Source organism: Caretta caretta, chromosome 12, assembly GCF_965140235.1.
Source record: "Caretta caretta isolate rCarCar2 chromosome 12, rCarCar1.hap1, whole genome shotgun sequence".
In the NCBI taxonomy this organism is placed as follows: Eukaryota; Metazoa; Chordata; order Testudines; family Cheloniidae; genus Caretta; species Caretta caretta.
Window position 1 is genome coordinate 2,091,112 of NC_134217.1, and position 14,698 is coordinate 2,105,809.

The 14,698-nt window shown below is 43.3% G+C and overlaps 1 protein-coding gene across 1 annotated transcript in view; it reads left to right on the forward strand.

Annotated features, from left to right (window-relative positions):
* Positions 1-14,698, forward strand: part of GLG1 (golgi glycoprotein 1) — a 174,872-nt gene that overhangs the window by 71,371 nt on the left and 88,803 nt on the right. Inside the window, exon 2 of the mRNA XM_048870553.2 lies at positions 7,157-7,189. Coding sequence (XP_048726510.1) covers positions 7,157-7,189 — 33 coding nt within the window. The remainder of the gene's footprint in view (positions 1-7,156; positions 7,190-14,698) is intronic.

A 14,698-nucleotide genomic window follows, 5' to 3' on the forward strand; every position in this document is an offset into this window, starting at 1 on the left:
TGTATTCTTGCTTCTGTATCAACAAGATTAACTTGGCAGTTTCCACGGAATGCATCCGATGAAGTGAGCTGTAGCTCACGAAAGCTCATGCTCAAATAAATTGGTTAGTCTCTAAGGTGCCACAAGTACTCCTTTTCTTTTTAAGATTAACTAAATTACTGCTTTCACTTGGGTTGCGGAATCTCTATTACTGGTAGTGAGGCACAGACCTGAAAACCCTGCCTGAGACTCCGATCTCAGCATGACTTTGCAGAATTGGCAGGGGGGTTTTTTTGGTGGGGGGGTGGAGAGGAGGTGGATTCATGTTGACTGAATGTGCTTGATTTGTAATAATTAAGTGAATAAATATGGATCCCTGTGCTTCGTCATCCTTAGACTGAAATTGCACTTTAAGCATTTATTCAAAGCCACTGGCTGTTTGGTATTACTTTATACATGTAACCAGGTCCCACCAAGTAATTTCTGCTCTTAACCACACAGTAACAGAAACAAGGAGAACAAGCACTAGGGTTCAGTGCAGTTTTGCTCTTACTGCTTAGATACTGTGGGTCATTCAAACCATGGAGCACCTTTCATTCTATATACTGTAGCTCCTGGGAGCAGCAACACAGGTCAAGACATCTTCATCCTTAACTGACTTTCTCTGACTTTTGTAAAAGCAGACCTCTAATATGTTCTTGTATTAATATTGTTTGGCTTTTGGCTTCCCAGTTTGATGTCTCTGCGTCTCATTTTAGTGTCTTGTCTGGACGATATGTCTGCTGCTATCCTGTCTGAAAAGATCCGTAACTTAGAAGGAGGCAGGAGAAGGGTTTGGCAGGGGCAGCAGAGATGGTTGTGGAATCCCAGGTTTTTGTAACACAGAGAAACCTGTTTTGTTGCAGAGCACAGGAGTTACAAGATGGCTTTGTATTGGAAGCAGTGTCTCGCATAGTACAAAACCTGTTTCTAAGACTAAAAATTGCTTCTGGTTCTCTTTTACAATGTAGAATTAAAATGTCAATATACAAGTTGCATACACATTTGGATGGCAGTTGATGCTCAGGCATTTGGACGTAACTTGTATTGCATCAGCTAGGCATTCTTGGCCAATGCACACCTGACCAAGTAGAAACAATTGTTCCAATTTATTTAAATGACTTTCAGCATTGCTTTCCTTTTTTTAGGTTGCTCCCTTTATTTACTAAGAAAAATGAAATAGCCAGAGCATCAAGGGAGTTGGGGGTGTGCTGACTGTCTTAGGCTTATGTGATTTTTTTATTGGCATTTAAGCAAATATAATATGCAGTGTGATTCCTCCAAACAGATTTGCTTTTAAAACACTAATTATCAAGTAAGGGCTTCCTACTGGTAAATTACAATGTAAAATCTGTTTCCTATTTTTTTACTAAATGTGGAGCTAGAGACCATATAAAGCAGACGTCAGTTAGCTTGGTGTATCATTTTACTATATATGTATTTAGATTGCTGTAATACCCACAGTATGGTACGTGCTTTCCACATATGTTTTCCCTGAAGAGTTTTTGTCTTTCAGGTTACTAAATGGACGAAATCTAGGGAAGGGGCTATACCACATAAGCATTGATGGATCGATATCTGCACATGTTGGTAGTACCAAGCTTTCTTTGCTTACATACGCTATTCCCAGCTGCCCTTCAACCTAGCATTTTTCCCTGGTGAATTTCTTGTAGTCTTCATGTCACATGGTTCTCGAGGGACTGGCATAAGATGGGAGAGATCTGGCTTACTGGCTTGAAAAGGACATTCCCTTTGTAAGGTGCATTCCACATGTGGGAGAACTGAATGAGTGGGATAACACAGATGATATCAGTGTGTTGCTTCCTGTCCCTGTTCTGCCAGATACAAGGCTGGATAAATAGTGAGAGAACAGGGATGCAGAGCCTGGAAGAAGAAAAGGAGTACTTGTGGCACCTTAGAGACTAACCAATTTATTTGAGCATGAGCTTTCGTGAGCTACAGCTCACTTCATCAGATGCATACCGTGGAAACTGCAGCAGACTTTATACATACACAGAGAATATGAAACAATACCTCCTCCCACGGGGAGGGAATATTGTTTCATATTCTCTGTGTATGTATAAAGTCTGCTGCAGTTTCCACGGTATGCATCTGATGAAGTGAGCTGTAGCTCACGAAAGCTCATGCTCAAATAAATTGGTTAGTCTCTAAGGTGCCACAAGTACTCCTTTTCTTTTTGCGAATACAGACTAACACGGCTGTTACTCTAGAGCCTGGAAGGGTGATGACAAACCTGAACGTGATGAAAGAGAGAGAGAGAAGGGAGTCAGTGGAGAGGTTCAAGGGGAGTATTAAATATAAATCTAAGTCCAAAACAAAGTGCTCCAGCACTTGAAATTTAACCATCATCAGTACCAGCTACAGTACTTTTAGTTACTACTTCATAAAGACAGGTTTCAGAGTAGCAGCCATGTCAGTCTGAATCCGCAAAAAGAAAAGGAGGACTTGTGGCACCTTAGAGACTAACCAATTTATTTGCGCATAAGCTTTCGTGAGCTACAGCTAAGGTGCCACAAGTCCTCCTTTTCTTACCTCATAAAGAATGTGTCAATGTGATAAATGCAACAAACTCTTCCCCAGTAGAGATAATACTAATGCTCCATCAATTCTTTCTCTTCCTCAAAGAAAGGATCTTGAATGTGGGAATAGTGGCATTTATGAAACTGACTGAGATCCTGTCCCCTCCCAATAGCATAAAAACTGGAAGTGAACAAAGGAGGAGAGGAAGCTCAGCCAGCTTTTGGTTAAGAGAATCTTAGATCTCCCCAAGTCCTCAGACTCTACCCACAATGGGTGGTTGTCATTCTTATCTTCCTAGTCCCACATCTGACTGTGGATCATTTTCAGATAATGCTGAATCCCAAAAATGAAGGATGAAATAAAGCTTTATTTTGTATATATGTCTTAGGGAGGGCTCTGTGTATCTTGCCAATTGTGGGGTAGCAGTACACCTAACCAAGCCTGTGTACCATAGAACAAACTATTCATGATCTGTCTTGAGAAGAAATTGCATGGCATTTGATAATTCATGATATAGATTACTCCTGAAGGAATTCTGCGCCACTACTTGTGCGGAGAATTCAGGTCCCTGCAGATTTCTTTGCTTCCCTGCAGAAAAATTACTTTCTGACAGAGAAGAAAAGGGAAGCCACAAGAGCAATCATCCCCCTCCACAGCAGTCGTTTTGGGTGCCCAGAGCAGCCAGCGTAGAGGTAAATCACCATGGCAGGGGATGAGGGGGCTGGGGATGCTTTGGCTGGTGGCTTCTACCCTGTGCTGGGCTCAGCTGCTAGTTCCATCTTGACTGGAGGTGGAGGAAGACAGGACTTCCTCTTCCTCTGGAAGGAGTGGCCTGGTCCAGGTCAGAACCACCCCCAGAAACCTCCCTGGCTGCAGGAAGCTCCACACGCCCACCCCCCACAGCTTCCTGCTCCCCTGTCCACCTAACCCCCATGCATCTGAACCCACACCAGGCAGCTGCACCCAGAACCCCTCACACCCAAACCCACCCACTCAGATGAGGTGGGTGCACCTGGACCACACTGATGAGTCCCCTGCACTCAGACTGCCACCCCACTGAATGCCAACTGCACCCAGACCCCCACCCCTGTACCCAAACCACCCCCTGCTGAGCCCCTGCAGTCAAATCTCCCCCCCCCGAGTCACAATCACCTGGACCCCCACCCAGCACCCCCCAACAAGCCCCTGGGCATCCAGATCACCCGGACATCCCACTGAGCCACTCGCACTCAGCTTGCCCCACCCAGGACCCTCTCACCCTACACCTGGATCACACCCACATTAAGCCCTTCCACACTTGAATCCTGCTGGGCTGAGCCTGCCTGCCAGCACCTGGTGTGGGGGGGCAGTGCCCCGGGGTCTTTCTGGGGTAGGCCCGGCCCTTGCGCTGGGTCAGGGGCAGGTGCAGCATCATTGCCCAGTCCGTGTTGGATGGGGAAGAACTGCTGGGTCATCTCTCACCTCCATGCAGCCAGTAGCTTGTGCTCCCTATTGCCATTCTGGAGCCTCCATGTTTGTTTATTGACAAATAAAATTTGTAGAATTTTAAAATATTGTGCTCAGAATTTTTAATTTTTTGGCACAGAATTCCCTCAAGAGTAATAAGTACAGAATTTAGTTGAACAGGCTTTGCTGGGAGGCAGCATGGTGACACTAAGTCCTAAATCTGAAATTAGAGCCGTGACTCCTTAGTTCTGTTTTTTGAATCAAGACTGGGTATTCTTCTAAAAAATATGCTTTAGTTCAAACACACGCTTATTTGGGGGAAGTTCTGTGGCCTGTTAAGCAGGAATTGATTACATGATCACATTCGTTTCTTATGACCTTAGAATCTATGAATCTAGTTCAGCATGGGTTTTATTATTTGTAATGCAGCATGGAAGCAAAACATTTACTTTATTTTGTGTCTGTCTACTATGGGTGGTATTCAGTCTGAGTTATTGCTTTTCTTTAATTAGAATTAGGATAGTACCTTATTCTAGAAATCACATATGCTACCAAGTGTTGCTGAGTGCGAAGGGGCCTATGGAGAAATGTTTAGATAAATTTGAAAAAAGGCAGCCATCCGTGCTCTTTAAAGCTGCTAAGAAGTTGAAATCCTACCAGGTGCTATCCCTTAATTTTGATTGAATGTTCAATATTTTTAATAGTCTGTTTAGGCGATGTCAGAATAATCTGTGTCTCCACCCCTCTCTCTTTACTTAAAAGTTCCTCCTTTCTGTCCCTTCTACTTTCCCTAGAGCTTCTTGATTTCTGCACATGGTCTGTGTCTTCACTACTCTATTCCTTTTTCATCCAGGGATCTCAAAACCGCAGTCATTTGGGTAGTTTCTATGTGGTTAGCCCCAATGCCTGCCTCTGCTGTCACTCAGAGTTTTCATAAATAGCACCATGAAACTGTTGTGATCGACTCTCTTGCTGCTGCTTTCTGCCCATAGTGTTCTCTGTAGGTAGAGCCCCGTAAATCCGTGGGTATCCGCTTTATATCCACAGACTGTTTTTGACCAGATGCAGATACAAATTTTGTATCCATGCAGGGCACAGTGTGTAGTAGTGAAACTAATCAGTCTTTTATTTCGCTGGGCTGCTGCTTAGGAAGCCATGTGTAGATGTAGAGCCGCTGAAGTGATCTCTCTTCAGACTTCGGAAGGCAGCACTGCCATTGGTCACATTTAGAAGGCTTGTTTTGTAGCCATAAGGGCTAATTCTTTTACTGTTACGATACCTAAGACTATATAAAAAGATTAGAGAGTTATTTTCCTTTTGTATGCTTGCTTTGAGTGTATCACTTTATGTATTTTACCTGTCCATATGGATCTCTCACATAGCAATAGGGAGAGAAGAACCTTTATGAAGGTAGGGAAATGCGACTGTAAACAAATTGGCAGGGAGATTTGGGATCAGACGCTACCTCATCCCACCAGTAACTCATGTTTTTAAAAGACTAGATTTCTAGTTGATATTTAAATTCTGCAGAAAGTGATGACTGAGTCCCCCACACTCATCATGTTTTCCCCCTTACCATTAGTGTGTGAATCCTTCAAACCCTGGTTTATAGCTCATCACAACCTTCCCTAGATTAAGCTATTGCTACTTATGAGTGAATTGGCCTTGAATGTGCCTGGGGGCACTTAGGAGCAGTTGTGCTCTTTCAGTCAGGTTGCATGTAGTTAAATATTCCTACACAATGAAAATAACATCTTTTAAACACAATCACTGCTGGTAGATGACCTCTGGGAATTGAATGGATTGGAAATCAGAAGCTACATAGCAAGGTTATAATGAGAACTACTATGTATGGGTGGGGGAATTGGTGTTCGCGAGTGGTTGCTGCTTGGGTTCCTGATTAGCTTTCCAGGTCATTGGTAGACTATTCTTTCTTGAAAGGGTTGACAGCATTTATAGTAAACAAATCTTAACATTTGATTAAGTTCTGGCTTTGCTTTTGACATTCCAGCAAAAGCAGTAGCACAAGTTTAGGGTAGGTCTCATGGTAAAACTTGCAGAATCCTTAAGAGAGACGAGGTGTGTGAGGTAATTATCTTTTATTGGACCAACTTTTGTTGGTGAGAGAGACAAGAATCCTGTAAGTTAGAGATGGAAAAGATGTATTAGATTTTTCTAGTTCACCCCTCTCAAGAATTGGGACAAGCAGCCCAGAATTGGACCTCAACCCACATTTCTACAGGAGAATGTTACTGTAAATAATGTGGCACCTAAGACCACTTGACCCATCCTGTCTTTCCCAGTGAAAGCATGATTCTGTTTAACACAGCAGAAGACTGACCACAAAGTATTAGGAAAGCCAAATTTTCATTTTTTAAGTGATGAGTATTTTTAATAAAAAGTTGTCTAGATCTCTCAGGTGAGTGTCCAGACCTTACAGCACCTGTAGGTATAATGTCACACAGGAACAGAGCCCTAATCCTATGCAGATTTGAACCTAAACTGGTGAGATTGAAGATCATTTGGTACAGTCATAAAAACAAATAACCAAAGCAACTGAGATGATTTCTGGGTTTGCTCTCTCGTCCTTGCAAATTCTTTTGCTTACCAGACACATTAGATCAGCCCTGCCCACCTTAGGGAAATTACAGTGCTAGCCTCCATCCTTCTGTGAAGAAACTCTGTCCTTGTCTAAAAGATTTGATGGCAGGTTTAATTGAGGGTATTCTGGCTCTTGCTTTTCAATTAGTTCAGTCTAAAACTGATCTATTTTGGTTCCAGCCATTGCTGAATAATTAAGATGAGACTAGAGAGGGGGAAACTTAACCTGTAAATCAGACTTTAGTGGTTAGAGGCAGATGTAACTTTAAAATACTGTAAATTTGACATTTCCATGTTTTAATATTTCAATTTGGAACACATGAGCTGCAATATGAGAAAGTTGTGAACTGGCTCTTATATCCTTTAACAAAGCTGACTGTCCAATCTTCAGGTTATCACAAAGCTGGGAAATGTTTTGAAAATGCAAATTTGTATTCTTAATGTTTTTGCGGTATTTTGAAGATTTAACATCCTCATGCTTTAGCATATGTTAACCAGTTCACATTAGATCTGGACTAAAGCTCCTTTCTTTCTTTCTTTCTTCTTTCAGCCGGACAATGAAATCTCTTCAGACTGCAATCATGTAAGTATCAGTTGATTTTCTTTGCTCTCTAGCTAGCTGTAGCATTTGAAACTTATTTCCTGCAGCAACCCATGGCTATTTTGCAGAGACAGAAAACAACACTTTCCACAAGCTGTGATGTTTTCTGTGCCAATATGAGTTCCTGGGCTGACTCCCAGCAAGGGAACATGGAGCCAGTTTCTTTACCACTACACACCATCTCATTTAGGCTTTCTAAATTCAGATTTGCAGTAGGAAGGTGCTGAATGCTTAACTCTAAGTCTTCAGCTGTGGATCACTTGGGTTAAGCTAGGAGTGTCCAAAATTTCCAGAGTTCTCAATGTGACCTCCTCTTTCATGGAGGTTGCAAGTCTCAGTATGCAATGTTCAGTCCTCTCTGGAGGTGAGTTCTTTGGCTCAAAATGGAGTATTGCATGCTGAGAGCTGTAGTCTATGAACCAAACCTTTGTTAACGGTGTAGGTAGTTAAAATCTTTTCCGTCCTATGCATAAGTGTGGCCCTTAAACTCCTGGGAATGTTAGGATGGCCCTCAGTTGGGTAAAGACTGAAAATCCCTGATTTAAATTGTGTGGTGTATTCAATAACAGGTCCCCTCTGTGTAAGCTGGATCATGGAGATTTTCACGAACCATAAAAGGTAGAAAGAAATCAAAGACACTGACATATTTCTCTTGACAAAGAGCACAGAGTTGCCAAATTAGCTCAGAAGGTAATTGTGACGGTTCCCGGGCTGTGGGCACCTCTGCCTTTAACGTGAGCAAGCCTTGTCTCTGCCTGCCGCGGATCGGTTTCCAACTCCACTGGCCACAGGCAATAAAGGCCCCGCTGTCACTCCGCAAGTTAGCGACAGGCACACTCCAACTCTTGAGCTGCCCGAGAGTCTCCCAGGAGGGTCATAGAATCATAGAATATTAGGATTGGAAGAGACCTCAGGAGGTCATCAAGTCCAACCCCCTGCTCAAAGCAGGACCAATCCCCAACTAAATCATCCCAGCCAGGGCTTTGTCAAGCCGGGCCTTAAAACCTCTAAGGATGGAGATCTCACCGCCTCCCTAGGTAACGCATTCCAGTGCTTCACCACCCTCCTAGTGAAGTAGTGTTTCCTAATATCCAACCTAGACCTCCCCCATTGCAACTTGAGAACATTTCTTCTTGTTCTGTCTTCTGCTACCACTGAGAACAGTCTAGCTCCATCCTCTTTGGAAGCCCCATTCAGGTAGTTGAAGGCTGCTATCAAATCCCCCCTCATTGTTCTCTTCTACAGACTAAATAATCCCAGTTCCCTCAGCCTCTCCTCGTAAGTCATGTGCCCCAGCCCCCTAATTATCATCATTGCCCTCCACTGGATTCTTTCCAATTTGCCCACATCCCTTTAGTAGTGGGGGAACCAAAACTGGATGCAGTACTCCAGGTGTGGCCTCACCAGTGCCAAATAGAGGGGGATAATCACTTCCCTTGATCTGCTGGCAATGCTCCTACTAATACAGCCCAATATGCCGTCGCCCTTCTTGGCAACAAGGGCGCTCTGTTGACTCATATACAGCTTCTTGTCCACTGTAATCCCCAGGTCCTTTTCTGCAGAACTGCTGCTTAGCCAGTCAGTCCCTAGTCTGTAGCGGTGCGTGGGATTCTTCCTTCCTAAGTGCAGGACTCTGCACTTGTCCTTGTTGAACCTCATCAGATTTCTTTTGGCCCAATCCTCCAATTCGTCTAGGTCACTCTGGACCTTCTCCCTACCCTCCATCATATCTACCTCTCCCCCCATCTTAATGTGATCTGTGAATGTGCTGAGGGTGCAATTAATCCCATCATCCAGATGATTGATAAAGATGTTGAACAAAACCGGCCCCAGGACCGACCCCTGGGGCACCCCGCTTGATACTGGCTGCCAACTAGAATCAAGCCATTGATCACTATCCATTGAGCCTGATAATCTAGCCAACTTTCTATCTACCTTATAGTCCATTCATCCAGCCCATACTTTTTTAACTTGCTGGCAAGAATTCTGTGGGAGACCGTATCAAAAGCTTTGCTAAAGTCAAGATAGATCACATCCACCACTTTCCCCATATCCACAGAGCCGGATATCTCATCATAGAAGGCAATCAGGGTGGTCAGACATGACTTGCCCTTGGTGAATCCATATTGACTGTTCCTAATCACCTTCCTCTCCTCCAAGTATTTCAAAATGGATTTCCTGAGGACCTGCTCCATGATTTTGCTGAGGACTGAAGAGAGGCTGGCTGGTCTGTAGTTCCCCGGGTTCTCTTTTTTCACTTTTTAAAATATGGGCACTATATTTGCCTTTTTCCAATCATCCGGGACCTCCCCCGATGGCCACGAATTTTTAGAGATAATGGCCAGTGGATCTGCAGTCACATCAGCCAACTCCCTCAGCACCTTTGGATGCATTAGATCTGGATCCATGGACTTGTGCATGTCCAGCTTTTCTAAATAGTCCTTAAGCTGTTCTTCACTATTGAGGGCTGGTCACCTCCTCCCCATGCTGTGTTGCCCAGTGCAGCAGTCTGGGAGCTGCCCTTGTCTGAGAAGACGGAGGCAAAAAAAAGCATTGTGTACCTCAGCTTTTTCCATGTCATCTTTCACTACGTTGCCTCCCCCATTCAGTAAGGGTCCCATACTTTCCCTGACCACCTTCTTGTTGCCAACATACCTGTAGAAACCCTTCTTGTTACCCTTCACATCCCTTGCTAGCTGCAGCTCCAGTTGTGACTTGGTCTTCCTGATTACACCCCTGCATGCTCTCGCAATATTTGAATACTCCTCCCTAGTCATCTGTCCAACTTTCCACTTCTTGTAAGCTTCCTTTTTTGAGTTTAAGCTCACCAAAGATTTCACCGTTAAGCCAAGCTGGTCGCCTGCCATATTTGCTATTCTTTTCTGCACTTTGGGATGGTTTGTTCCTGTGCCCTCAATAGGGCTTCTTTAAAATACAGCCAGGTCTCCTGGACTCCTTGCTCCCTCATATTAGCCCCCCGGGGGATCCTGCTCATCAGTTCCCTAAGGGAGTCTGTCTGCTTTTCTGAAGTCCGGGGTCTGTATTTTGCTACTTTCCTTTCTTCCTTTTTTTAGGATCCTGAACTCAACCATCTCATAGTCACTGCTGCCTCAGTTGCCACCGACTTCTACTTCCTCTACCAATTTTTCCCTGTTTGTAAGCAGCAGATCAAGAAGAGCACGGCCCCTAGTCGGCTCTTCCAGCACTTGTACCAGGAAGTTGTCCCCAACACTCCCTGGATTGTCTGTGTACTTCTGTATTGCTCTCTGGTCCTTCGTCCACTGAGCTCGCAGTATTCACAGAGTTGCTGCTTCCAAAGACACAGTACATCCCCATCTTACCAGTTCCTCCTCTGATCACTACTCTACTTAACACATAGCACTTAGATTTGTTTGTATTGAAAACAACAAAGCTTCAAGGTATGTTTGGCAGGGTGTTGTGGTGGTTATTTAGCAAAGCATAGCGATTCAAGAAGTAGCAAGTAGAAGATTTGGAAATGGTTACATATAAAATAATATAACATGCATTCTAGAGCGTCAACTTAATTAACAAGGTATTCATGTCTTGTAGAGTATTGCTCACCCTAAATCCTTGCCAGGCTTTACAGCCAGAGTGGCTGTGGCCCTTCTTTCATGAGACGCATGCTGTCACATTGCCTGCTAGCTGAAGGATTCCATGTGCCCCTTTGCACTCATTGTGCCATCAGCCAGTTGACACCCGAGGTTCACTGGGTCACAGGAATATTCTGAAGAGTACTGTACTCTTGCACTTAATGCTCTTAGCCTTAGAAAAATGTGTCTTACACAGTTATCTTCATTCACTAAAAATCTTAGCCACTCACATGGAAACTGCTGTGGCAGCTTGAAAAATAACACAAATCAGTTTGGTTTATTGTTTCTAAAGCTATGGGAAGGTATAGTGTTTGGAGAGAGCTTGGAAGATGCTGCTGGGTCTAGGACAGGTTTTCCTCTGATTACCTTGTTTATCAATGACCAGCTTATCATTATCAAAATTCCAGATCGCCAAGCTGACATTTGAATTTACTGTTGTAGTTTAATAAAATTTGGTAACTTTGCTAGTTTAGTGTTCATTCTTAAATAAAATAATTAGATTAGTTTTTATACAGTACTGAGTGTCTTGGCTAGAATTGTGCAGTGTATTTCTGAGCTCTTAACAAAGCAGATCCAGATGTGGATGAGTTTTAAATATCCTTTAAGAACAAAATGATGGACCAGTACTTGCTGCCTGAAATGGTAGGGGCATTCTCCAAGGGCCTGCTTGGTATTTGTTGACTTCATCCGTCAGGCCTGTCGTGATCTTATAGGTTCATAGATTCCACGGCCAGAAGGGACCAGGCTGACCATCTAGTCTGCCCCCCTGCCAGCACAGACCAGACAACTGCCCCACAGTCTTCCAGCTTGCACTTTTTCTTCCTGATGTAATAGGCTGTGGAAAGCCCAGGCTCTTGCTGCTACGACCAAGGCTTCAGGTCCAACAACTTCAAATTCCCCATCCCCTACCCCCACCATAAATAAATAAAAAGGAACCAGCTCCTAGTATGTCAGAACTAAAACACTTCCAACAGCCCAGTCTGGATCAACAGCCCATAGCCATTCTATTATGACTGGTGATGAAAAGAGGACATGGTGCCAAGAGGCCCCCTCATCGCAGCCCTCTGCATAGAGCAGGTGATAAAAATACCAAAGGGGTCATGCATAAAAGTATCCCTGCGTGCAGAGGATGTGGGATTGAATATCAAATGTGTTTTGTTTCTGATAATTGATAGTGTTCTCTCTCCCCCTGCTCTGTCAGGAGAGTCCCTCAAATCAGAGTTATGCCTTGGCTCCTACCAGGGAAGTTAAGGCTTTATCCAAACTTCATGTCTGTGGGCAATCCTCCATTTCCTTGGTCTGCAGTCTTTGGTTGCATTCTCACTCAAAAGCATTTGATCCAGTTTATAGGGACTCAGACCTGTGAGCTTCCATCTGAGGGAAAGTCTTTTTGGGAGTCTCCTGTTAAGTCTATTATTCCAGTATCAGTACATTCTTTCCACCTCTAATGTTAACTTCACAGTTCATGGTGGAGATGTGTCTAAAGTCCTTCCCACCACCCATCTTTGGGCTTCTCCCATGCATTAGTGTCAGATGATGGCGGTGTGATGGGTTGAATCAAAGAAACCCCCTTGGGGCTGCCAACTGATGTGCCAAGTCTACTTCTGTCCCTGCCTTCCCCGCCAGCTTGGGACTCCAGAACCCTGCCTGGTTGTGCCAGACACACTTGCCGGCTACAAACACAGACCCAGGTGTGAGCCACATCCCACAAACTGCAGGCTTAACTGAAAGCAGCTTAAGTAGTGTTCCTATGTTTAACACTCAGATGCCCAACTCCCAGTGGGGTCCAAACCCCAAATAAATCCGTTTCATAAATTGTTCATCCTCTATAACACTGATAGAGAGAGATGCACAGTGCCCCCCCACCCTCCAAAGTATTAATACATATGCTGGGTTAATTAATAAGTAAAAAGTGATTTTATTAAATACAAAAAGTAGGATTTAAGTGGTTCCAAGTGATAGCAGACAGAAGAAAGTGAATTACCAAGCAAAATACAATAAAACATGCAAGTCTAAACCTAATACAGTAAGAAGCTGAATACAGATAAAATCTCACCCTCAGAGGTGTTCCAATAAGCCTCTTTTACAGACTAGCCGCCTTCTGGTCTGGGTCCAGCAATCACTCACACCCCCATGGTTACTGTCCTTTGTTCCAGTTTCTTTCAGGTATCTTTGGGGTGAAGAGGCTGTCTCTTGAGCAAGCTGAAGACAAAATGGAGGGGTCTCCCAGGGATTTAAATAGACTTTCTCTTGTGGGTGGACACCTCTCTCTCCCCCAATGTAGAATCCAGCTACAAAATGAAGTTTGGGAGTCACTTGGGCAAGTCAGATGTCCATGCATGACTGAGTTCCTTACCAGCCAAGCCACGTTCCTTGGAAAGCTCAGATGTGGATTGGCATTTCCAAGTTCATTGTTGGCTTAGATGTTTCTTGATTGGGCACTTACTGAGAATAGTCTTTTCTCAGTAAGCTGACCAACTGCCTCACTGAGGCTATTTAAAATTAAACAAGTACATAACCAATACTTATAACTTTGAATACAAAAATGAAACATGCATACAAATAGGAATGTATTCAGTAGATCATAATCTTTGCAGAGATATGTTACATGGCATATGTAGCATAAAACATATTCCAGTCATGTCATATTTACATTCGTAAGCATATTTCCATAAAGCATTATGGGGTGCAACGTTACAGTTGGCTCCTTTGGCTTTTTCATATTTTTCCGAAAGACCTAAGCACAAGTCTCCCACCTTTTCCAAAATACCCTGAGGACTTGTCATCATCTCCATGTCTGATCTTTCAAGTACTGAAGTTGAGGGAAGAAATGCATAGGACTGTTGTTCCTGTGTCATCTGTAATGCTTCGTATGCTGCTGCCTCTGCCTTCTGAAGACTTTAAACAGAGTTGTCCTACTTAGATGACAGCACGTCTGCTGCTTAATTATTTTTTTAGTTTTTTGGTTTTGTTTTATTAAGTGTTGATGTATAATACAAGTCTGACACAATATTGGCTTGACCCCTTAATAGATTATTTTGTCACAAGTACAAAATATTTGTTTGAAATAAACATTTTGTGGCTTAAACTCCTATGCTTCTGGAGAGAAGTACAATAGAATAAGCTAGTAGTGGCAACTGGGATATGAGGCCAGGCTAGCTCTGGCCTGTTGCCAAATTTATTGAATTCTTGTTACCTTGTCTTATATTTCTTCCTTTTAAATTGATCTACTGCTGAGGTGCCAGAGGGCAGCTGGAACAGCCATGTTTATGAAGAGCACAATGTGCTAAAACTGAAATTCATTTTGGATCAGTATAAACAATTAGATCGTATTTAATCAACTAATCCCGGACCCCCTCCTAGGAGGGGCAGTGACCCTCATGCAGGAGTTTGGGTGTTAACTAGCTCTGTTGTACTGCCGAAATGCCATTAGCCTTTTGAAGAGAGAACCCCTAAATTTTCATGGAGTGCCATCACAACACAATTTGTCCTAGATGTTATCTTTTTAATAGCCTTCTGAAGAGGGAAGTGAATGAGCAGCTGACTGGAATCTCTTTCCAGCCAGGCTGGAGTTAGAACGTTTCTGGCATAATCCAGTTCATGCTGAGGGCATCACTGTGTCTGCATAGAGAATACTATATTGCACAACTAAGCCATACAATTTATACAGAAAGATTAGCGAATTGAATGCATTACTTTGCTAAAAGCTCAACGGGTGTTAACTTAGGAAGTCTTCATTGTCTTATAAACAAAGATCGTGTGATTCAGAAAATAGATTCAATGGTACCTTTCCTTTTAATGACTTGGTTAATGATTATATGTAGAAATTTTGGCTTTGGGAATCATTTGCTTAAAATGTGGGAGGGTAGATAGATGACTA